Source organism: Aedes albopictus, chromosome 3 (genome assembly GCF_035046485.1).
Source record: "Aedes albopictus strain Foshan chromosome 3, AalbF5, whole genome shotgun sequence".
NCBI lineage: Eukaryota > Metazoa > Arthropoda > Insecta > Diptera > Culicidae > Aedes > Aedes albopictus.
In genome coordinates, this window is record NC_085138.1 from 2,581,681 (window position 1) to 2,608,574 (window position 26,894).

Genomic DNA, 26,894 nt, shown 5'->3' on the forward strand with positions numbered 1-26,894 from the left:
TTGACTCTATGACATTTCTCCGAATTTCATTACCCTGAATGTCCCATTTCCCCGAATAAAAATTTTCTCTATAATAAAGTTGCCATTTGTTTAACTGAAGAAAAGCCATACCACTAGTCCTGGAATGAACTAGCTTGGATGATAGTATTTCAGTTTGCCTTTTAGAGAACCGAAACAGTTAGTGGGAAATAAACGCTATTTTCGTGAAAATATCGAAGTACATGAAACTCCCGGGGCGTTTTGTAAAAATCTCTGGCCAATATAACTTGAAAGAATAGCTTATGATTGAAAGGAAAAAAAAACTTTGACAAAAGTATTACCAGTTGCAACGCTAGATAATTCTTGAAAGAATTACTAGAAAGAATAGCATATGTTTAAAAGAAAGATACATAAATGATGAACACATTAACATTTGGAATGCCAAAAAATTCCTCATTCGGAGTAATGGGCCATTTGGGGAAATGGGTCGTTCGGGGTAATGCCATTCGGGATAATGGAATTCGGGGCAATATCCTAAAGCCTATGATCAAAGTTGCACTAAGTGTTGTAGTACACTGAAACCTTTTTTTATGCACATGGCTGGGACTGCATAAATTAACCCTCGAGCGATCGCGCTGTTGTATTTTGTACAACACGTTGAAAAAATCTCGCTTTTTGTAGCATTAGTGTGGTGCTGACGCAGGTAGTCAACCGCGCGAGTTACGGAAGGTTAAAAAAGGCTCAAAACGAGAGACATTTATGCATACATTAAGCTTGGGCTTTATTAGAGAATGTAGTATCCAAGCCAGAGCAGGTCCTGCTTCTGGGCATTTGAGATGGATCTAAGGGGGTTTCCTGAAAGTTCCCAGAGAGCCCACAAACGGGGTTCTAAGGTTTCAGGGAATTTGAGTTTTAATGGGTTTACGGGAAATTCAGGGGCATTTTAATAGTATTGAGGAGGTTTCAGGGGCGTTTCAAAGAGTTTTCAGGGGGTTTGTAGACCCTATTAAATGCGTTCATAAGGGGTTTCAGAGGCATTTCAAATTTAATATGATAATTTCAAGGGCGCTTCAATAGGATTACGAAAATTTCAGGAGCTTTTCGGAGCATTTCAGGTTAGGGTAGTATTAGAGGATTTCAATAACACCTTTAAATCAAAGGGTATTTCAGGGGCGTTTAAAAGATATTGTGATGAGGTCTCTAAAAACCTTTTAAAACTTCCTGAAATACCTCCAAGATCCCCAAGAAACTCCCTCGGTTCCCATATAACGCACCTGAGACTGTCCGAAACCCCTGAAAAGTCCTCCGTAACGCCTCTGAATCCCGCTGAATATACTCTGAAACCTCCTGAAATGCGTCTTAAATCCCCCTTATTTCCCTTAATTCCCTCGGACCCCATGTAACGTACCTGAGACGGTCTGAAACCCCCAAAACCTCCTCAGCCTCTGAATCTCGCCGAACATGCTCTGAAACTTCTTGAAATGCCCCCTTGAACCCCTTCGGACTCTCTGTAACGCATCTGAGACTCTCCGAAACCCGCAAAAACGTCTCCGCAACACCTCTGATACCAGTCTCAAATGCCCTTCGGATACCCCTCGAAAACGTACCTGTAACGCCTACAAAACACGTAACGCCTCTGAAACTCTTATGCACAATATTGGCTCTGATTAGCTCCCTCTTTTTATGCAGGACATAGAAAAGGTGCATAAATTAAAAGTGCTAAACTCTATAAGGGATACCTTCATGGCCTAAGTTTCGTCACGTCGCTGAGTGTGTTCCATCATAGACGAGCTCTGAAAGGCGCCTGGGGTCTAATGGACCCTTTTAGGGTTAAAATAACATGCAAAAAGAAGAGGTTTTAGTTTACTCGTTTCAGTGGAAATATAGCGACAAGAAAAAGAAAGGATGATAAAGAAGATGAAGAAGAGAAACAACGGAAATCAGTAAAGAGAAATAAAAAATGTATCATTTTAACTCGACAAAAACACTCCAAGAAATGGTCCATCTTGAAATTTAAATGAAAAAAATTGAACCATGAGAGCCCAGGATCAAAACAATACACTAAATCCTCTTTTTATGTTCTTTTTATGCACTTTTAATTCATGTATGTTTTGTACGCCCTGCATAAAAAGAGGGAGAGCTATTCAGAACCAATATTGTGCATAAGTAAAAGTAATACATAATTTGAAGCAGGAGAGCAAGGAAAGTTACATAGGCATTTCTGGGGTGTCTCAAGGGGTGTTTAATTGGCTTTCCAAAAAGTCTCAGAGGCGTTTTCAGAATTCTCTCAGAATTCCCCAGAGGTTTTCAGAATTCTCTCAGGGGCTTGTAGCAGGGGATCTAAAGGAGGCTCCGGGGGGTCTGAGGGGTTTCCACGAGAGCTCCAGCGGGTTTCAGGAGAGTTTCAAGGGGTTTTTAAGATCACTCTAGGTGATACCTGGGGTTACCAGCGGGTACACATGTACTCTTCAATATAATGTACAAATAAATGTTCTCTTTGTACGTTATATTGAAGCAGAAAAAAATATATGCTTGTTTTGATAATTTGGACAAAAAAAAATCCAAATGATGAAGTTTAGAAAACCAATAATGAAAAACGTGAGTTCTCACGAAAAGGTTATGGTGTTTTGTGCTTCAACATAACAAATGTATATTCTGCTTCGATATTCTGGATGGCAAAGCTAATGCTGGTATGTTTTGATTGATTTTGTAGTATATCAGGAGGTTATCACTCGAACAAAATAATAAAATGTATGCTATATGGAGGGTGCGTTATATCAAAGATTACTAGTATTAGAGGGTACCAGGAGCACTCAGGGGCGTTTAAGGAGGTCTCTAGCCTTTCAGGGGGTTTCATGGGGATCCAGGAGGCTGGTGCGCTTCATGGGGTCTCAGGGGCGTTCTAGGGGATTCAAAATGATTTCAGGGGGGTACCTAGAGGTCTTTGCGGTGTTTCAGGGACTCGAAGAGGGAATCAGGCAGAGAGCCGTACAGTGCTTTTGAGGACGTCGTAATGCTCTTACCTTCATGGCTAATGTAATGCAATAATTTACCGAATGAAGCTTATGCTACATTTGAAGCATGAATGTTGTTTGCCTTGAATACAGCGTATGACACCATAATTGTAATCAAGATAATGGCAGTATAAAATGGCAGTTTACCTGGAGTTTCAGTGGTGCCGAAAAATGCGTTAGAGTCATACGGGAACTCGAGAAGCGAGGGAATATGGGGGAATATGGGGACATTGATTTTCGGAGCAGGTTTCAGGGGAGTCTTCGGGTGTGCGTAATCCACTTGACATGTCCATAACACCCCCATGATACGACCCTGATCTGAAACACCTCGAAACGCCTTTAAAACCCTCGTAAACCCTAGTCGTAGGGTCATTATGACCCAGACAGGCACGCTTAGTGTGCACTGGGTCAGCGGAGTGAATCGCATTTAAAAGGCTCCAGAGTCCAGAGACTCCCTGAAACGTTTCAAAAAACCCCTTGAAACGCTCCTGAAATGCTACCGATCGCTTCTAAAATCGCCCTTAAATGGTTCCTGAAATCACTCTATGTAATTCCTTGAAATGTCCCTTAACGTTCCGTAACTCGCGCTGTTGGCTACCATCGTCCGCACCACGCTAATGCTGAGTGCAAAAAGCGAGATTTTTTCAACGTGTTGTACAAAATACGACAGCGCGATCGCATGAGGGTTAAATTCCTTGTAACGCTCTTTAAAGGCTCCTAAGAACCCTCTGAATCGACCATAAAGACCTTTGAAACGTCCTTGGAACCCTTTTTATGCGATTGAAACGCTGCTGAAATTCCCGTAATCTAAAACGCCACAAAAAAAAAACCTGACGGAACCCCCTAGAAGGCTCCTGAAATTGGCTGAAGCCCTAACCCTAGTTTTTCGGCTCTTTGAGAACATCCTGGAAACCTCCTTGGAAATCTCAAATGCCCAGGAACAATACCTGTTCTCACGAACTAGATTTTCTCATTGAAGCCCTGACATAATATATGCATAAATTTCCCTACTTTTATGCGCCTTTTTAATTTATGCACCTCCAGTCAATGCAATGGCATAAAAATAGGTTCCAGTGTACCAATAACGGTACAATTTGCAGCTTATGTTTGCAATAGTCCATTTTACGAGCCGATTTTATAAATGAAAATTTGATAGAAGACGTCCTCCTAACCCGTGAAAATCAATATCGTCATCAACACTGCTGTCACTTCGTAAAATGGCTCATTTGAGTAAACTAGTTTGCCTCTACTGTGATTTTTTTTTCTCGGAAAGTAAGGGGTAATCGCATGTTTTCGAATATGTAGGATGAATTTGGAAGCGATGTATTGCTTATGGCACTATGAACCTATAATCCACCTCGCAGATACTCACATTTCCAACATGGTGTACATCTTCTTCTCCATCAATACCACGTCATCCGCGCCCTGCTGAACCATGACGAGGCAGAAGGTTTGCTTGGCACAAGAAGGATTCTTCCAGTTGGTCTGCTTGAGCTGCTGCTCAAACCCAACCCTCGAAGGACGTGGCACGTCCTTTTCCACATCCTGCAGCGTATGACCGAAGCTCTCGTCGTACGCCCCGATGGCACGTTTCCTCCGTCGGTTGCGCAGGTCTTCTCCGATCGACTGAATACTGTCATCGCTGTCGCCGTAACTGTCATCACGTAGCTCTTCGCTGTCGTCCTGCGACTTTAGGTCAATTATTTCAATTACGTCCCCCTGGTCGTCGAATTTGTCATTTCGATAGATATCATTATCCTGAACAGCATCATCTTCCAGACGGTACATGTTCACTGATCTTTTCGAGCGTTTGAAGCGCTGCTGTTCGTGTTCTTGAACTGGTTCCAACCGAGTAATGGCGGTCGTCGGAACAACCAGATAGTACTTATCCGGATGGGTCTCAATGCCTTCCAATGCTCGCTTATGCTCCAGCTCGTCCAGCTCCATGACCAACTGCTCGCCAGACCTCCGCAGCAGGTCCATATCGAAGAATCGTCCAACGGCAAGTGCTCCCATCCCCAGCGCAGCACCTCCAGCCAACATTCCTAGTGCAGGCAGCATAATCGAGTTTGCAGCCGGAGCCACTACCAGATCAGCTTTGTCCTTGGCCTCGCTAGACTTTTTCACAAAGCCCAAGTTCTTGGAGATCTTTTGGCCGGCTTCCACCAAGGGATCCAACACGGGTTTGGCAAATTCATGTACCGAGTGGATTCCTGTCTGGAAACCATCCTTGACCTGTTCGCTGATCTTCACCCAGAATGGCCTTTCAGGCTTGACACGCCTTATGAAACCATAGTTGTATGGATAGGTGGCTGGAATCTTCACCGGTTGATGTACTTCTTCATAGGGATTCTTGGGTGGAAATTTGATCATCGGAGGAGGAGCACTGTAATAGTCCTTACCCAACATGGCCGGTTCTATGGCAAACGGTGAATGATCATTGTGCTTACTGTACTCGATATTGATGACCTTCTTAGTGGCTTTTGGTGGTTTGCTCTCCGGTGGAACGAATTTCGCAGGTTGTACTCCCAGCTCGGGATGTGCGTACTGCAATACCGGTTTCCTGTCATCATCATCTATTTCACCTTGAAGTTGGGCCGATCCAGGAATAGCATACATCTTCGACACCGGATAAACCGGATTACCAGGGTTTTGAAGCATTCGCCTCTGAATCTTTGGCTGCTCAGCGAAGATTTCCTTGTTTGGCACACGAGCCGCATAGTAGTGCTTTCTACTTTCCTGATCATTGATTTTCTTAATGTACTCGATCAACTTGGCATTCGATACGCGAGCATTATCAGCTCTCGAAAACGGTCCTATACTCATCTGAGCTCTGGTAGGTTCATCGTGGTTAACTCGAACACTTGATCGCAAGTTGTCCTCCACGCTAAATGGCCCGAAACTCTTCGATTGCTGTTCATTGACTGGAAAGTTATCGGCCGTCGTAAATGGGCCAATGCTTCTTCTGCGACTCGGTTGTTCGCTGTTGGTAAATGGCTTGGCGAAGACTAGCTGCCCATAGTTGTCAGCGATTCCTTCCATCTTCTTCGGGACGTGACCTTTCTCATATGGGACTAATTCGCCATTGATCACTCTGGCATTACGCCAGGTCTTCTTTTTATCTTCTTCATCATCGGGCACGCGTATGCCATGAACAACCGGAATGCCATCTTCTCCGATTTCTTGCAGTGCTCGAGCCTTCTTTTTGGTTTTTGCGTACGGGTTGTCCTTCATGTAGATCGTATCTGAGCTGATAACGACCGGCGCCGGAACCTTGGCAGCCAACATGTCATCAACCGGTCGACTGTTTACGGCGATTCTCACCGGACGTCGATCGTTTTTGATTGAGCTTTCATCATCGTAATACCGTGCCGGCCTCTCTATCCGGTTAACATGATCTAAAAAGGCATTGATTATGTCGATTGATTCCGGTGAACTATCGCTCGAGATTCTGTAGCCATCGGATGATGCAGGTCTTGAACTGTGCGGCAAGGGAACAGCTCGAGAATGAGGGGACTTATCGTCCCGTTTCTTCACGATGATTTCTACCATTCGGCCATTGTTGGACCGAACGTTCAGTTTCTGAACGTTTTCCGGTTCAAGACTCCTGGAGACTTTCAGCTCTGTTCGCGTGTAGGTTGGCCTTAGAAACCTAAGTTTTGGTTCTGCTGGCGTGGACTCTTTGAACGAAAAGGAAGAGGTTGAGGTGGACGTTGGGGAGGTGATTGTGACGGTGCCATTGCCGGTGGACTGCGACGATTGGGCTGCCGTGTGGCCAAGTAGCAGCCAGAGGCCGAGCAGCAACAGTGGTCTGGATGCCTGTGAATTGGAAAGAGAAATAAGATTGATTTAGACTTTTGCCAAACAGTTTTATTAAAGACCGAATATTACTCTAATTTTCCCACTATAGTCTCGCAAAAGGGCTTTTGTTAGTAGGGTCAGGCAATGTGGAATGGGAAGGAGCAATAGTTTTCTTGTTGAAACTGTTGAATGGGAACCCCAAGGGGAATGACATATCCTTCTTTAACCGGAAAATCCGCATTTATCCATTCCTAACCGTCGCTAACCGCTGCTAACTGAGCAGCAGTTGGACGCGGGTCACGACGGTTAGCAACGGATAAATGCGGATTTTTGCGGTTAGCAAAGAAAGTGTCATTCCCCCTGGGGAACCCTGTCCCTTACCGTCTCATATGTTTTCGAATATGTACATATATTGGGGAATTCACAGTTGTACTCAAAACGCCTCTAGGGATGCCTCCAGGAATGCCTTATGGGATTCTCTAGAAATTCACGCCGGGATTGCATAATAAATACCTTCAAAGATCCACTCCAGGGAGTCCACTTGAGGTTCCTTCATGAATTTTTCCTGTGATTCGTACAGTGTTTTCTCCAAGAATTTCTTCATGGATTTCTTCACAATTTTTTCCAAAAAGTATCGCAACAATGCCTCTACTGATTGCTGGATACCTTCTGATCCAAAGATACTGTTAGAAGTCTCCCCTAAGCACCTGCTGGGATTCCTCCAAAAAAGTTCTTGATACACTTTAAGCGAGTTTTGCCCTAGGAATTCATTCAGGAAAGCCTGATGGGTTTCTGCTACAAATTTTTCCATGAATACCTCCGAAAATTCTTGCTTGGGAGCCGTCCATTAATTACGTAAGGGTTTATGGGGGGTTTGATAAATCTTACGTTCCACAACAAAATTGTTTGAGTTTTCATTCAAAAATCTCTTACGTAATAAATGGACAGCCCCTTGGATTCCTTCAAAAACTCCCACCATGATTTCTTCAAGCATTCTTGCTTCAATTTCTCAAGCACACAGATAAAAATAATGAGATTTACACGTCATGTAAACTTCATTTTAATCATGTAAACTTAGTGTTATGATGGTTTACATGATATATCATTTAAATTTGTGTTATATGTCATGTAAACTTCACACAAATTTCACACTAATCAAACTTATTTTGTTTACCTGTTGTGCATCCGATGCCCCTGTCTTGAACTCAACCGAACTTGTGCATGCCAGCCGCTGCGAAGTCGTGTGCGAAATTCACAGTCGAATTTGAATTTCGGCTGAGTCTAAATGGGTGCAAATGTCGCAATAAGTTTACATGATATTTCATGAACTGTCCCAGACAACCAGGAATCGCATAAGGATGCACGCTGTACATTGTATAAAGTACTATTTTAACCCTTTGGAGCCGGAGGGGTCATATATGACCCCGGCGATGAAACCGAGCATAGCAAACGTGTTCGACACCAGCGAGGTTGCGTCAACAGCGGCGAAACAAATCGGCTCCAAAAGATTAAATCACTATCGCATATATGTACGGCTGAGGGACAATTTTCATCGCATGTGATGTTATTTTTTGAACTTACTGCAATGTATCTTGTAAAATAATATAAGAGTGCAAATTAACTTTTATTATACATGACTACATCGTAGTAGACGATATTCCGATGTTTTGTTGCGACGAACTTTGCTTATTCGCAAAAGCGTTCGAGTTCGAGTGAACTCGCAAAGTGTCAATTGAATTCGTATAATTGCGTACTACGATGATTATACGACTTCGCTTGGTGCTTTTCTAATTATGTCAGTTTAACTCGCATTGGTGTACAAACTAAATCGCATTTAAGTGAAAATAAACTCGTTCAAATGTACATATAAACTCGCATAAGCTAGAATCGTTAATGTTGGCATAATGCGATGTGATAAGTGATAAAAATGAAAGAGGGGCTGTTGGAGTGCCAAAAAGTTAAAAGAAAGTGAAAAGTCATCATTATGGTTACTAAACAAGTCACAAAGGCCGGGGCCCGTGGCGTAGTTGGTCACACGTTCGCTTCATATGCGGATGGTCATGGGTTTGATTCCCAGCCCCGGCACTTGCAATTTTTCGTCAGTTGCTTTTCCCCCGAGAGCAACTGACACTGACCCTCTTCTGAGCCCCATGGCTCAAACGAACCCGGATACATGTACATCGGCGAACTGCTACTCATAATGGACCCCCAATCGGACTGGAAAGGAACAACGGCCATCCATCATCATCCTTGTGCTCATCATTCTACTAGGTTTAGAGTAGAAAATGTGAAAGCAGCAGAATAAGTTCGATAAAATAGAATAGAATGTAGGCGCTGTACAAAATGTAAGTGCAGCTGTCAATTGAAATTGCTCACGTAGTGCCCCAGTGGACAATAGAGCTGTAAATTGAGTTAAGTGATTAAGAATAAAAAAAAAACAAGTCACAAAGTCATCATTTTTGTTTTGTTGACCTTATAATTAACAAAGAGTGGTGCTAGCAAGAGAGGAGTAGTGGTAACTGTGCAGGAAATCATTCTACATCATTTTGATTTCCAAAGAGCCTGCCGAACACGTACCGCGCACGGAAACCAAGTGCATTCCAACAAGCAATACGTAGTGTTTGGTGCTAAGTGTGAAGTGCGGCTCGATAATCCAAAGGTTATTAGTTCGATACTTAGGTGACAAGATTTTTTTATTTCGAATATTTTTAAGTCGAATAAGGTGCTATATTACGTCGCAATAGTGCATATCGTACATCGCATAAGATATCGCTTCAAGTCATATAGCGTCATTATTTTCCCGTCAATGCACGTATAGCGCCTCCACTTTTGTACGCATAAGGCACTTTTACTGCATCTTATGCGATGTAACTTTACCGCATAAAAGTACGTATAACATGAACATAAACTTCATTATACGTGAAAATTGGTTGTCTGGGTTACATGATATCAGTAACAAATTTTGAAAACGACGTATAATCAATGCTACACCATTGATTATACGTCGTTTTCAAAATTTGTTACTGATATGTCATGTAAACTTCTGTGATATCCCACGGTCCAATTATGTGCATCATGTGTCACAGAATTTTACACTCTTTTTTCGAGCTGTGCAATTCCAGATGATATTTGTGCAGTTATTGCTGTTTATATTCTGTAAATTTCTAGCAGGAATTGCTTTTGAGAAATACCAGCAAGACTAATTGGAGGATTCTCATCATGACTTCTGAAGAGGATTTCCATTAAGATTACGAAGAGTAATTCCTGTTACCGTAAACCGGGGTCAAATTGATCAGCGGGGTGAAATTGATCACTCGGGTAGTACATTGTAATTCCATCTTGAATTCCATACTAGGAACTCTTAACCCTCGAGCGATCGCGCTGTTGTATTTTGTACAACACGTTGAAAAAATCTCGCTTTTTTACTCAGCACTAACGTGGTGCTGACGTAGGTAGCCAACCGCGCGAGTTACGGAAGGTTAAGCGTCATAATGATCTTAAACTTTTTACGTCATCTGATTCGTAGATGTCTAGAAGTGAGTTTAGACTTTTATTTTTTTAGAAAAAAACTTAGTTTTGCCTTATTTTTTCAAGGAATTTGCAATGTATTTCTCATTTAGCTGAAATCATTGCTGCTAAACAATCAATTGCTAATAGGACTTCCCGTGAATTCTCTGTTTTAACATTTTTGTGGAACCTTAGTTGGGATGTTATGCAGCTAATCAGAACATGAAATTGTTACAAAAATTTCATTATATGGAGAAATACTCATTTATTGTAATAGAAATAACTTATTTCAAATGAAATTGCCTACCTTTAGGCGTTTAAGGGGCAATTTCTAAATTTAATTTTGCATTTAAGATTTTAGACGCGTTATTCGGTTTTAGAAGATCAAAATTGAGCGGTTAGGGAAATTTTCCTTTCCAACCGATGCTTAATTGTATACTGATCAATTTCACCCCAAAGTGGCATTTCCAATATTTTGATATTTGAATTTATTTATCTTAAAGTTTAAATTTGTTGAACAAAATTCTGTCACATGGTTCCATGGAGATCCACTGGGTACTGGTTTTACAGAAATTCTTTTGGCAATATTTGAACAGGCACTGATGTTATCCGCAAAAGATGTTTTAAAGTGATCAATTTGACCCCGGATTACGGTATTTCGTTTTTTTTTTTCAAAGTACCTAAAAAAATCTCTGGGTGTATTTCTGGAGAAATCCATAGAAAAGTTACAGCAGCTATTGCTGGATGAATTCCATCTTGAGCTTGATTGACCGCCCGTAGTTGTTACATTCAAACCTCTGATATACTGCACTGCTAACCAGTGTTGAAAATTTCATTTCGTCATAGGGTATGTGTACCATTCCTTGGCCTAATTTGCAAGCCGCCTTGGCAATTTTGACCATAACTCATGAATTAATAGCACTAGGAATAATATGTTGACCCTATTACACACTTTAGGCAATGCATGTTTCTCCAATTGGGTTGTTTAGTGAAAAAAATATTGCTATTTTCTGTAGCCTAATCGAAAGAGCTTATTTTTCTGAGTATAACGTGATTTTATTGGATTCCAATACCTTTGTTTTGATAGTTAAATTAACAAAACAATTTTAATTTTCGTGGATAGAATGACAGTTCAATCGATAAAGTGACAGTTCGACCCGAACAAAAAATTTTCCCCATACAAACTTTAAATGCATTTTAAAAATAGTTTCCGGACTTCAAAAAATATGAGATTTTGGATTTCGACTAATTTTTGGGCGGAGAATCCGATTATGAAATAATCCGGATACCCCTAAAGAACCCAATTGGAAGTAAACTTACGTAAATATTCAAGAATTTACTTAATTAAGCTGAAAAGATTCGATGCGATGGTATGCAACGTTGGTCTATGGTACAAAAATTGGCCTATTAGTGGATACAACGTTGGCCTATTGCTTTCCATGCACTAGAACCACTTTTATCTTATTTTTTCAATATTTCTGCTGAAGTATTATCTCTCTTTGTTCACCAATCTTACTTTTAAATTACATTTTTGGAGCCAAATTTTCAAAAAACTATAAATAAATCACTTTAACTAAAGTTATTTCTTAATCTAGTAACGAAAACAATGCAACCCTATTATTGTGTTATATTTTTACAGTCACCGTACACAAAATCTTTCTTCCTGTTCGTTCTTTCTGGTTCTTACGCAAGAAATGTTGTTGACGCCTTTTTATCGTTGTTTTTGACGTCACTTTACTGATGGGCCAAGATTTGGGTACATAGTGAAAAAAAAATGTCCTCAATATTCGGCCCACATTCAATTTGTAAAATAGTTATTATTCGTTGAAAACAAATACACAAGATCAAAATAGCGTCTTTGACCGTCGCAACAAATGTTCAGTTATTGAAAAGTCAATTCGAAATGTTCCAGAATCATGCCATTTATGATCATGTGTATAGACTACCCACTAAGCCGAAGAATCATGGCGTCTACAAAAGTTAAACAAAGTGACATTTTCATTCAATTTTAATGCTCCAAAGTGCTAAAATTGAAACGAAATGTTACAGTTGTTTGGCGCATAGCTTTTCCGATATCCAGTTATGCGTGTTTGTTTGAGTTTTTGGTTTACATTGAGATAGGCCGAACAAGGGGGCTATGCCAACGAAGCATCCCGATACCCTATCTAAATTCAATCGCCTACAGCTAATTTTAGAAGCTGAACTAAAAAGTCCCAAAAAAATGACCACGTGGTTTATGGACAGCCCCAAACTGCTACTATGTTACAGTAACGCTCCTTTAGTTCATGCGATCTCAAAATCAGCAAATCTGATACGCTACTTGACCTAACAACGCACTGTGTGAAAACGACAACCGAGTTGGATGATCCACCGACGCTGGGAAAGTTTTTTGCATCACATCGTGGTTGTTCACTGTTTGCCCAGATATTAGCGCGATTCTGTTTTGCTCGAATCTCGGTCGTCAAGGTAATTTAGCAGCGCGCAGCATCAGGTAAACAGCAGCATCCCAGCGAAGAAAGAGGCAAGCCGGCATCGATTGCATAATATCCGAATATTTCCGACAGCGGTGTAGCGTTTGTGTATTCATTCAACAATGTCGATTTGACCACAGGCGCAGATCGTTCGCTGGAAAGAGTTTGTCAAAAAGAAAAAAAAACATCGCGCGCGAGTGGATCGCGATAATTATTATGGCATCAAATATGTGTGAACTGACTCACTTCCATCCTTCGGTGTACATACCGACCACGGTGACCTGCTTTCCCACTTTTGAGCGTCCGCCGGGCTGCATTGTTTCAGGTGGATAACCGGTCGTCGTATATTTTACGATTGCTATAAGTTTTCGAACACGCGATGCTGTAATATACGATGCGGTGGGCTAATGCGTAATTGATTGAAATTTATTGGAATTTTATAATCCCTAATTTGATGATATTAACTAATAGGAAATTATTTACGGGTGGTGGCACACTAAACACCATTGCCTCGGCATTGGATTGATGAAAATATGGAATTGGAGAAAATAAACTTTTTAGATTCTTTCATGTCATGCAAGACCGAGAGTTTTATACAACATATTACAACACATTTTTTCATACTCAAAATGTGTACAGGGTGCGGCAGGAAAAATTACGAAAATTTCAAGGAGCTTTCACAGGATACATTTGGTTATAGGGTGACGATAGGTATTATCGGCAGGTTTGTTCTCTTCGTCATGAGGGGTTTTTGTGGGCAGAATTGCCTGAAATTTAGGCATAAAACTCAGCTTGGTTGGGAAGGATTTGAGGCCAACTCTGAGACCTACAGGTTTCAAAAAACCCCCCACGACGAAGAGAACAAATCTGCCAAGAATACGTAAGTTCCCCTCTATTACTTCTTTTTATGAAAGTGATTTTATAATAGGTTGCCCTGCCAAATTGCCCCAGAACCTACTGCAACGAATTTCTACGCTCTACTGTATTTTTCCCTCACATTTTCGAATTTTGGGCATGCATGCTTCAACACTAAAAATGATCATCAGCTTACCGAGTTAAAACATGTTGTAACGGAGTGTTATTATCATCGGTCCATTGACAGCGTTTGCCATTCAAAAACATCTGTCCCGAAAACCGACTTTGATGCGCTGTAGTACCAAATTCATCTAGTTCCAACATCCGAAAATAGGTGGATTTTGGTCTTCCAGGACGTTGATTCCCTCGCAATCGCACTGCACAATTAGGTAATCCAGGTTTTTCTATTCTTTCCGTCGACTATAAAGACGAGATCTCCAACTTTCAAACTTCTCCGCTCTTCACACCATTTAGTACACCGTTGATGCCCGGCAGGTACTCCTTGTACCATCATCGCTCCCACATTTTATCTGCCAGATACTGTGACCATCGATACATGTCTCGCAACGCATCCGCTAATAGGAAGGGTCCGTCTACTTTAAGATCTGCTTTGACGACAGCCCCACGTAAAAAGTGATAGGGTGTAATTGCCTCCTCCTCATCTGGATCCTGCGACATGTACGTGAGAGGACGGGTGTTAATCATGTCCTCCGCCTCGGCGAGAGCCGTTTGCAACACCTCGCCGGTTAACTTCCGCCTGTCGTCGAATACTTTTAGCGCCTCTTTTACCGACCTCACCATTCTATCCCAAACACCGCCCATATGAGAGGTTCCGGGAGGGTTGAAATTCCACTTGGTAGTAGAATCAGTACACTCTTCGTCGATCTTCCTCGAAACCTTCTCGATCTCCTTGCTGGCACCTTGAAAATTCGTCCCGTTATCTGAGAAAAACTCCTGCGGCATTCCACGCTTGCACGCGAATCGACGAATCGCCATTAGGTACGACTGGGTCGAAAGGCTGTGCACTACTTCGAGGTGGACCGCTCGAACTTCCAAACACGTGAACAATGCCACCCATCGTTTTTCGTTTCGACGACCGACTACCACCGTTACTGGATCTAAATAGTCGACGCCAACCACACTGAATGGCCGTATATGTGGAGTTACTCACTGCACCGGTAGCGGAGCCATCTGCGGAACTTGGGGTACACACAGATGCACTTTGCACCAGGCACAGTCAGCAACTACCTTCCGGATCACTGCTCGAAGCTTCGGGATGTGGAACCTCTGTCGCAGTTCGTTGAAAACTGTCTCCCTATTCGCATGACCGAACGCTTCGTGGTAGCTTTGAATGAGCAGCTTCGTTATCCTGTGACTCCTGGGTAAAATAATCGGGAACCTCTTGTCGTACGGCTTGCTTCAGTCTTCCGTCTACCCGCATTACTCCTTCCTCATCCAACGTCGGCTTCAATTGATACAGCACGTTCGTCCGCTTCAGTGATTGTAGTGTACAACCGGGCTTGGTGGTCTAGTGGCTACCGCTTCTGATTCGTATGCAGAAGGTCATGGGTTCAATCCCTGGCTCGTCCTTTTCATCCTATGCAACCAAAGCGTGCTGTGCCGCTTGACCTTATTCACCTTATTCACCACACAATGCACGTCTTACGAACACTATAAATAACCCCCTATCCATGGATCGCATCACTGGCCCAACGGTGACCCCCAGATCTCCCATCCTTTCCGTCTAACAAATACTCCAGTCCGTGCGGGTCGTGGGGACGTAGAGTGCTCTCGGTCTCTAGTAGCAACAACCAGTACACTCTAACATTCCTTTCCCTTCCCAGCTGACTATAAGGACTTGGCCGGCGCCGTTATTGATCAAATATGCATGAGCTGCTAAAATTGCACTTTGAGACTAAGTGGAATGTCCCAGCCCCTTATTCAGTTGGATCTCAGTCCAATTGGTACCAGTTCAGATCAATCACGGAGGAGCAACCATTGACATGTATAGTCAGAATTGATCGTTGATCGTTTCAGTGATTGTAGTGTACAACCTTTCCCTGCATTCTTCAACAGCGTATATACTTCGTCCGGGAATCCTTCGCTTTGAGCTTGTTTCCATAGCACCGCTTCTGCCTTCTGGAACTCCATCTGCTGATACGGTTGCTGAATCGATTTCATCACTGCCTTGACGTTGTTCCGATGTCCGTCCGCAATTTTTACCGTCCATATAGGCTCCCCACCAGCCTTTCGCCGGCAATTTCCGACGAAACGTTGAACTGCAGCCGTGATACGCACTTGCTTCATCCATCGATTAGTTACTCCCACATCGATTGCAGGACCACTGGGGTTTCCATCATGGAATAGGAAACGTGCCTTCATTTCCTCGGCCGTGTTCGCTGACGAAATGTTCGGGACTGGCCATATATTCTCCGGCTAATACAACAAATCAGGCCCCCTAAACAACTGGCTGTCCGATTCCAGGGGAGGACCTTCACCCCACTTCGTCAACACGTCCGCAATATTCATCCTGGTTGGGACCCACCGCCAATCCGCTACACTTGTGTTCTCCAGAATTTCTCCGATCTTAAACGCCACCGCTTGTTTGTACTTGTGCTGATCCGACCTTATCCAGCTGAGCACCGTTTGGGAAACTGTCCACAAGAACTGCCGATTAACAGTGATCGAATGATTCTCTCTCACGTCGTCAGCAATTTTGTTCCGAGTACGGCCGCCATCAGCTCCTTCCTTGGAATCGATTGTTGCTTTAATGGCGCATCTTTCGATCTGGCCATCACCAGAGAACACCTGACATGATCACCCACCATTACACGAAAATATGCTGCTGCTCCGTACGCGCACTCACTGGCGTCGGTAAAGATGTACAGCTCTATCGATTGGAGAGAAGAAGAATAGATATCTCCAAAATACCTTCTTGGAATACGCAGCGCTTCGACCGCCGGCAGCAAACCCATCCACCGTTGCCAGCCTTCAAAACATTCGCCTTCTGTATGCCCGTCCCAGTCGCAACCGGTCCGCCAGAGCTCCTGAACCAGAATCTTTCCGTGGACAGTAAACGGTGTCAATAATCCGAGTGGATCGGAGAATCCCATCACGCAGCTCAATATGATTCGCTTCGATGGGAACGTGTCACCTCGCAAATACTCTTTCACGCCTTCTCTTTGCTCGGTGGAAAACGAGAACGTGTCCTGCTTAGGGTTCCAAATTATTCCGAGCACCCTCTCATTTCCAGACTCCTTGTCTTGGTTGAAATGAACTGCCTGGTCCACTTTCTGCTCTCCGAGACTCTGTAGTACCTTTGTGGAGTTCGAAACCCAGCTCCAGATATCAAAACCCCCTTTTGATTGTACTTACTTTACTTCTTCTGCTCAGTGGATCGCCTCCTCTTCCGTGTCTACGTTATCGTAGTAATCGTCTACGTAGTGCTTCTCAACAATCGCTTCTGCCGCCTCAGGAAACTGCCGCAAACTCCAACGCATTCTTATTTTTTATGTACTGCGCCGAACTTGGTGAGCACGTAGACCCGAATGTGGCTACGTCCATCACGTTGACTTTAGGTGGTTCTCCTTCTATCGCTCGGAACAGATCAGATCGCAGTTAAGCTGGATATGGACATTCATGACGACCATTCCCGACTTAATATGCAGCAACGGATTGTGTCTCTCCGTACACCCGTCAATCGTGCACCGCATCCTGAACTTGCAATCCGCGTTGCCGTGGTCGTTCAAGCATACTTCACAGAGCTTTCACTTCCGCACGAATTTTACCCGATCTGCCGGCATCATGCTCCTGAAGTCCTGGCAGAATCTCAGTCCGTTCTCTTACACACTTTGCAGGCTTTTTGCTTGGACACCGCTGCTGGCTCTTTGGTGACCAACTCTGCAGCACTGTGCTTGTACTGCACCTCTCTTCTTATTCTTCGTTTTCGTGAAACCAGAACTTCCCTGTTTCGCTTCTGGCTTGAAGTCGACCGAAACATTCGCTTCGCATGCTCCGGCCACTATTCCAATAGAAAATTGGTGAAAGTGCGGAGCGTCATCGTCTCCTTCCGCTTCTTATACCGCACCCATTCACGTTTGTCGCTGGGAGGAACCTCGTCCACTAGGTCCTGCACCAACAGTGGGTTCACCAGATGTTGTTTTAGTCCGGCGGCTGCTCCACTGATGTCCCGAACGGAATGAAAGTTGCCAGTTTGTCGGCCTTCGGCGGTTCCAGCTTGCGTACCTTCTCCAGATAACATTATAGCAGTTGCTCCGAACGACCATACAGCTGCCTCAGCTTGCAAATCACCTTCGGAACCGATTTCGGGAACAACAGTTGCCCTCGGACACTTTCCAAAGCTGACCCTTTCAGACTCTCTTGCAGCCGCACCAGATTCTCATTGTCGGTGGATCCTCGGGTGGATCCACACGCCTCATTGGACGCCTCGTAAACAACGGCCACGCCTCTGGTCAGCTGGTGAACACGGGTTGCTTCTTCGTTATTCCGTTCCTCGCTCTTCTTCTTCTTCTTCTTCTTCTTCTTCTTCTTCTTCTTCTACTTCTTCTTCTTCATTTGCTCATCTTCTTCTTCGACTTCTGTTTCCTCTTCTTCACTGTTAGCAGGGTAGAGCTCGACGCCGTTAACAGCTCACTCGTTCGAAGCGTTTTTTAATACGCTGATTGTCGATTAGTCATGAGTTTTTTTCGTAACATGTTCTGCTGAAGTATGTCATGGATCGTAGTAGGCTGTGCGCGCGAGCGGCTGCGTTTTTTTCGCTCCGAGTTGTTTTGTGTAATTTTTAAATTTTGGTGGCATGTATTGCTGCTGGATGTCCGGGAGATGCAAATGGAAGTCGACAATTTCGTCTCGAGAGACTGAAATTCACATAAACTGGCGAATTTATTCCTGTATATCGCTTCGGTGCCGAAACGCTCACCAAACCGTATTCTTTGGACTTAACCTTTCCTCTAAAAACACCCAAATTCTTGTGATACCTAGGTCTGATCAGACGAAGAGGTCTCTACATACCTTTCTTAGGTGTCCAATTAATCTCCCTTCCTCATCACTCATCTATCGCAAGGACGTAGCCAAGACAGCTTCCGGCCTTTGAAGGATTACGTCAATCTTGTATTAGAGTCAGTGATTAGCCCCAAACTGCCGTAATTCTGCAAAGTGACGTAAGCGCCATTCAAAATGTCGATATTTTTTGGTATATTATATATAATATCTGGTGTAAAAATAATACTGTGGTATTCTTATTGTATTAGAATGCAAGATCTAGTCGTAATCTATCATCTATGGAAAGAAACTTAGAGAATGAGTAAGAGTTTTTTACATAATAACCAAAAAATGGGCCAAAACTATCAATGTCGCTTACGTCACTTTGCAGAATTGCGGCAGCAAATCTCTGTGCTTTGGTAACGGACGAGAAGAAGGCAATACTCATAACAGCGGTCTGAGACTGTACTACCTACGAATTTGTGCGACTTTCTTTCGAACCGAAAACTTCCCCAGCAGAGGGCGGTTTGATCTGAGTTCAGGTTCTTGAGATGTACATATTGAACTTATAAATTTAAATTTAATATTTTTTCTTGATAAGGTACTTAATTTGTAGTCCCGTCCAAAGTCTAACACCGTACATCAAACCATTTTTAATTAGATTTTGTTTTAGATTGCATAAAATGCTACGGAATTTGTTGCCAACAAAACAAACGTGATCTTTATTACGTCTCGCCACCGTTGTAACAAAGCTTTGTTACGGAGCCTTTATTGTTAATATTTTCCCTTTTTCAAGTAAAATTTAACTCTTACAAATTAAATGAAGATTAAAATGTTTCTAAATATGCAATATAAACTTACCTTCGACATCATGAAGAGTACGCGCATGTGGCGTTTTTCTCACTCCTGCTTACATACAGCGCCCGCTTGTTGGTGGTGGCAACAACTCTGCACTCGGTGGCGGCCTTCTTCCCGCGGCGACCAAACAGGCGACGAACCTGCTCGTCTGCTTCCGCTCGAACTCTGTTCTGATCTGTTCGGTTCTTCTTTTTCTTTTCACTCGTGACTTCCGGTTTACGTTTGCGCGTTTGCAAGAACTTTTGGCATACAAAACACAATCATTAGCCCCGTCGGTTGTGACTTCTCCGCTGGCTAATGCTCATTTTGCGCTTAATCTAGAAAATTTGGGGAAAATTTTTCGAACGAGGCAAAAAAAAAAGGAGACAAGAAGAGACAAGAAAAACGAGAAGGGGAAAAACAAATCTTTTTCTTCGATTAAGTTGTTTCATTAGAAATGCTGCTGGGGGAAACCATGCATAACAAACGAAAGAGAGGTAGCGTGACAGAATAGGCTATTTTTGACAATTTGAGTAGCAGGTGGGTGTGATGCAAGGAAAGCCGTAGTAGATTCGATCGACGTGTGAAGAAAACGGAGCAGAGGTGCGCATGAATGCCATTACAAATGAGCTGAATTGGAGTCCCAAAGTAGGCTGCGTGTTATCATCGGTTGGCTTTTAATGTCTCTGTTGCTTCATCACCGCACAGTCAGTGCCGGAATGAATTTCAATCGGTTGCTATGGTATGGCCCTGTATGGCCGAGGCTGAACAGTGATTGCTTTGATGAATTTGTTACGTTTTTCGGAACTGGTGCTGAAACGAAATTTCAGGGCAGTGCAAAGCGGATCCAAAAGCGTGTAGTTTTTTATATAATTTCAACGATAAGTCACACTCAATAAGCAATCACGGCGGGCGCGCGCGCTTGGGTGTTGAAAAATGCAATATATGAAAGCAAATTAACATCGTTTTCGAAGAAAAGATTTATACACCAATGAGCTACAGGTGGAAGAAACCCGAGCGGTGAAAATTTTCACTTTTATTTGGTTGCGTTTGATAAGACGGTTAGGGCAGGTTAGGGCTCATCCACCCGTGCAATACACATTCCTTCTACTAACTCGTTTATTTTGGTGTATATGACAGTCTTGAATCCACATTCTTGACTGTTATATACAATAGATTAATACATAGTCCGTTCGATACGATGCAAACACCACTGAAATAAAGGTCATTTCCACATTGCACTACTTCGCCGATAATCTGTTACGTTAATCAAAGACTTTGTTGTCGACATCATTTCTTGGATATCCAGTGGAAGCCAGCAGCGTCTCGATCGAACGACACGCACGTTTTATGATATGTTTGTGAAAGTAGTTAGTAGAGGTTCCCGTCCTGAGATACCTATACAGTCGGACGGTAGACTGACAGGCGATTGAATAGGCTGACATGACGTGATCGTCTGGCGATATCGATGATTGGTAAAGGGGCCGGAAAGGTGATGCTAGTATAAGTATGATGAAATCTGTAGTTTCTGTTGATAAGTATCGAGCGTTCGTTTATCGTCAGTGCATTCCCGAGCAGAGTCTAACAACAAAATGACAGCAAATCGAAAACTCGATTTGTATACAGCAGCAAATTGATATTACATTTTGTTATCAGTTGGTCTTGACTATATTTGATTTCAAACTTAGATTTCGTTTTGCTGTCACTATAAACTATTATAAAAAAATAAGTTTTTAAGTTATTTCAAAACTTTTAAGCAACTTTGTATAATAACTCTAAGAATATACCATTAGTGTAGTTATCTTATGACATTTAGCATGTTAGATCAATCGAAAAACCCTTATAGTTAACGATTTTTTTTATATTTTTTCGTACTGATAGCAAAAACAGTTATCAATTTGCTATCACTGATAGCAGAAATGGTTTTCAACTTGCTGTTACGGGAACATTTTTCTGCTCTTATTTTTGATGTTTTAACCGTTAAAACGACCAAAACGACAACAACCTGAGTTATCATAATTTGCAATATCACAACATCAAAATTTGTTTTCAATTTGCTATCAGACTTTGCTCGGGTTGTTCGACGTGAAATAAAAAAAAAACCCAGATTAATCCACCTAGTCGTGATAGTGCCTTTCTCGTCGAATATGTACTCAACATTTTTCCGGCCATAAGCCGAAGTGTTCCTGAATCCTGTAAATACTCTAGAACGGAATAAATCTCATTTTCTTCTTTTGTCACAGTGCTCGTTGACTCGTCAATGGGGGGTGGTGTTGGTAAATAATAAATGTATTTATTTAATATAATTCTTAAAAAAATTTGCAAAACCGCTTAACTCATCTGTTTTGTTAAAAAAAAACTTCTGGAAGACTCTAATTTCATTTTAAAATTGAAAAATTTATTGGTTTATTTATTTGTGCCCTTCTTCAAAATGTTGAATTCCGACCAAAATTTCCAAGGGGGGCCCCTCTGGACTTAAGAGAAAATCGAAATTTGTGTCAGCCTTATTCAGAAAAGCAAGAATTTTATCAAAGCCATAATTGAATTTGGAAACTTATTGATGGCTCATATTCCGACGCTATGTTAAACGTATAGGCCGAGCTGAAAAACATCAAATCTCTCAGTTGACTGCTTGACCACCTTCAATAGCACTGGATGCTGATCATTATCAAGACATTTCGGCAACCTAGACAACCAGTAATCGTATAAGATGTTGCATAAGATGATAACGTGGAGGCCATATGCGTGCATGCATCCATTTAGGCGCATGTAAAATGTACGTATATCGCCTCCACTTAAACATCTTATGCAACATCTTATACGATCATTGGTTGACTGGGAAGATTCATGTAAAATTTGACCAAAAAAAGTGCAAGCAAGCGAAATTTTCCATTTTAAAGCCCATTCAAATTTCAACCGTGTTACAGAGCGCGTGGGCAAACCAGTTGCATCAAAATTGTTCCCAGTAATTTGAGACGCAAAAGGGGATTGGTGCTATAAAATTTAAATTTTTCCATACAACGTTTATCCTCAGGAATCTAAAATGGTGTAATTTGACAAGATCGCTTAAATTTTTATCAAGGTTTCGTTCTTTTACACATATTAATCGCTTACATCGATTTTGTTCACCTGCGTAATTCCAGCAATGGATCCAATCCTGATTCTGCAACACTGCCGGTAATCTTAAGTGTGGTCAGAGACTATTTTCTTGCTGCCCGTTTATCTGGTTAACAAACATTTTTGATGTTTCACATGCATGGATTTGGTTTAGTTTTTTAATTGGTCACTTCCGACGGGACACCTGGAACCGGTTCCGGAACACAACCGGTTTAGATACGGTATGAAACTATTTTCCTGCTTACCGTTCACCTGGTTATCGAAAAAGCCGCTTTTTGATGTGTCGCATGCCTAGGTTTGGTACACTTTTTCAATTGGCCACTTCCGGCAGGACATCCGGAACCGGTTCCGGAACACTACCGGTTCAAACATAGTCTGAAACTATTTTCCTGCTTACTGTTCATCTGGTTATCGAAAAAGCCGCTCTTTGATGTGTCGCATGCCTGGGTTTGGTTCACTTTTTTAATTGGCCACTTCCGACAGGACATCCGGAACCAGTTCCGGAACACTACCCGTTCAAACATGGTCTGAAACTATTTTCCTGCTTACCATTCAACTGGTTATCGAAAAAGCCGCTATTTGACGTGTCGCATGCATGAGTTATGTTCACTTTCTTATTTGGCCACTTCCGGCGGGACACCCGGAACCGGTTCCGGAACACTACCGGTTCAGATATAGTCAGAGACTATTTTCCTACTTCCTGTTCATCAGATAATCGAAAATGCCGTGGTTTGATGGGTCGCATGCATGGGTTTGTTGCATTTTCATATCTGGCCTCTTCCTGGGGTACCGGTCCGGAACACCTAAATGGCCATAACTCCGGAAGGGCTGGACCGATCTGAACCATTTTCAATAGGAAACAATGGGACAATGTACCCCGTCGAATGAATCATCGGTCGTTGAAATCGGTTCATATTTACTATCTAAAAATGAGGTGACCTTTTTGTACACATACACACACACACACACACACACACACACATACATACACACACACACACACACACACACACACACACACACACACACACACACACACACACACACACACACATACATACACACAGACATCATCTCAACTCGTCGAGCTGAGTCGATTGGTATATAACACTTGACCCCTCCGGGGGCTCTATCAAATTTTCGTTTTTGGAGTGAACATATAGCCTTTCGGTACACCTTGGTGTACGAGAAAGGCAAAAATCATTGAAGCGTGGCATGAGTGATTCTTGATGAGACCTGTTTTTTTAATGCTCCTTTAAATGATCGTATCTATAAAAAGTATTCAGTTGCTCATATTGGTCCTGCCGTTCTAAGCATATCTGTACCGTGTTGTTTTTCTACGCATACTATCCCACTGCTCTAACTTAAATTCTATCTTAAAATCAATGCCAGAAAGAAGTTTTACGTTATCGTGCAATATTTATTTGTGACGCAAAATAGAAAAAATATCAAATTAACTTCAAATGGGTCGGTTACTGAGAAAAACACGGCAAGAATGCAAAACAACATGGGACAGATATGCTTAGAAGGGCAGATAGATAGATAGGCCAGGTAGATTTAACAGGATTATTGATTCAAAAGAGGACATTTCTGTTTCAGCTTTTTAACAGTTTGTAGAAGTTAAAGCGAAGAGAGTAACGGTCGACTAACAAATTACAAAAATTCTCTGGGAATTTAGAAGATCTATCTAACGAATTTGAGCAACCATATGCAGGTCCTTCACTCACTCGATAAGAAGAGTTCATCATTGAGCGAACTTGGTGTGATGATTAAAGTATATGTCTGAGAAATTGATCCATCCAATCCCGACAAAACGCATTAAAACATGAAGGAAGTAAAGCCGCTGGTTTCGAGATGAATCCTTTGGCTATAAATCACGAACTCTTGTGTTTTTTTTTCTTTTCATCCATTTCATAATGAGGTAATCAGGGTAAATGCCACAGTATACGTTTGCTCAAGGGTTTTGAGGAAGTATCAAAAATCGAAACAATATGCAGGAACGAGCAAATTATAGGAATCCCGATACTCCGGAGACGAAATGTTTGACTTCCTTTGACGTCTCCAGGACATCCAGCAGCGTTTTCGTCCAAAGCACACGTAAATAACACGGAAAAGCTGACAAAGTTATTGATTATGACAAATTTATTGATTATGACCGATATTGTGGCCATATTCAAAACAACGCTGACCAGACGGCTTTAAAACGCGCAGTCGCTGACGCGTACAGCCTGCTAAGATCGTCTTTGAACAAAATACATCATTCCTACGACGAAATTGTTGTCTTTTTCGGACAACTTAGTACGATCAAGACAGGAAAATAATGACGAATTACAGCACTTTAGCACGGAAAACTAATCAAATTGCGAATTAATCTTTTTTAAACTATATGGCTCGACGTTCGCAAAGAAACTTGGCCTGCCCCTCTTCAACTAAGAATTCTTAGAGCACTTCCACGGTTATTCATTGAAGGTCTTTCTTTGCTTGCCATTGCATGAATTTGTACATTGCTGCTGGCAAATTCAATGATACAATAGTAGGTGTACCATTGGACATAGGTCCAGGGAGTCGAGAAAATTTTCTAGACCGGAACTGGAATCGAACCTGTCGTCTCCGGATTGGCGATACATAGCCTTAACTACTCGGCTAACTGGAGTCCCTTAAAAGTACCGTGATTTCGGGTGAAATTGATGGACGTGAGGGTAATTTTTATTTGGCGAAACTGGAAGCATTTCCTCACTTTTTGGTTTTTGATTTTTTATTAAATAACGAAGCAATATTTTCAAAATCGGTTTTCGTACACATATAGAGTATGGATCAAGGAATCTTCTGAATTTTTTTGTGGTGGAAAATGTTTTTCGTTTTTGCAGAAACCATTTTGGAACAAAATTTCACAAAAAATGGTTTCTGCAAAAATGGAAAACATTTTCCACCTCAAAAAAATTCAGAAAATACCTTGATCCATACTCTACATGTGTACGAAAACCGATTTTGAAAATATTGCTTCGTTATTTAATGAAAAATCAAAAACAAAAATGAGGAAATGCTTCCAGTTTCGCCTTAAACCAATTTGCAGAAAATGACCATCATCTGGCTGAAGGGTTATTGAATGATGAGTTTACATGCTTTACAGTCAATTAGTCACATATTTCTGTATTACATTCAATATTTTCCGAAATTGCATGTTAGGCGAATTTCAAAGACACTTCTAAACTTTCGTTACCGTGGCTGTATCGCACATGTAATGAATATTGGAATGGATGTTTTTAGCCACCAAGTATTTGCTAAGCACGATTTCATCATCAAAAAGTTGAGTATTTATAACATTCTGCATAAAATTGCACTTTTCCGGAAGTAATCATTTATTTAGTATGGAATTTGCATACTCTCAGGCGTTTTCTTTGGATTTATTACACTTTAAACTTGAATAATTAAAAAATTAGAAAATTTGTAAATATTTTGATCAGCTTTTCGCATTCTGGGGTGGTTGATTCAGGAGAAAACCATATTTTTGGTATATACAAAGATATTTCATTTACTGATCAATTTCACCCCGAAAACAAAAATATTGATTTTTTATTGCATAAAAATGATTTGCAGAAAAAGTTTCAACCTCGTTGACTGATGAGAACCGTGGTCGTACTTGTTTTATAGCATTGAGTTTGACCATATCGATAACTATTAAAAAAATAGACGCCAAAAACTGTTAAAAGTGATCAATTTTACCCGAAATCACGGGACCCTTAAACGGACAGTTAAGAAAACTGTCACTTGTTTGGGTTAACTAATTTTTGAACTATCATATCTCGAAAACCAGTGAACCGAATTGAATGGAATTTTAAACGTTTATAAACAAAATATTAATGCTACAATAATTATTGAAACGTTAGTACTTTTTGAACGTTGAAAAAATGATATTTTTTTACATGAATGTCATTAACTTTTAGTTTTTAATATCCAAAGATTTTCTACTTCTGTTCTCAAGATAGGGTTTGTGTGCCAACAGCAATCTCACGCTCCCATATTCATCCTATTCGAAAACAAGGGAATACGACACCGAATGATTCCGTTCTATTTGTTTTCATGCGTGCTTACTTCTTACAAAACTACAAAAATATGGAACAAAACAAACAACGCTTCAATCCTTTGTTTTTTTTGTGTGATGAAAATGGGAGCCACATGCTAAATAAGGGAACCAATACCCTATCTCTAATAAAAAAATATTAGGGCCTTTTTGGATAAAAGGAAGAACACATCTAGTATGTTTTGTGTGGTATTGTAAATTTGACTTATTTTCCTCAATATGCACACAGAA

General features: G+C 41.6%; 1 protein-coding gene across 7 annotated transcripts in view; it reads right to left on the reverse strand.

Moving 5' to 3' along the window:
- LOC109411235 (uncharacterized) overlaps positions 1–26,894 on the reverse strand; it is a 61,120-nt gene that overhangs the window by 19,189 nt on the left and 15,037 nt on the right. For 4 of the 7 annotated variants that reach the window (XM_019684747.3, XM_062842293.1, XM_062842290.1 and 1 more), the window contains exons 2-3: positions 19,490–19,803; positions 4,366–6,812 (exon numbers count right to left, since the gene is read on the reverse strand). In XM_019684747.3, coding sequence (XP_019540292.3) covers positions 4,366–6,812; positions 19,490–19,516 — 2,474 coding nt within the window. In that variant the 5' untranslated portion in view covers positions 19,517–19,803. Of the gene's footprint in view, positions 1–4,365; positions 6,813–19,489; positions 19,892–26,894 lie in introns of all 7 variants that reach the window. The other 3 variants (XM_062842295.1, XM_062842292.1, XM_062842294.1) reach the window with 2 other exon arrangements.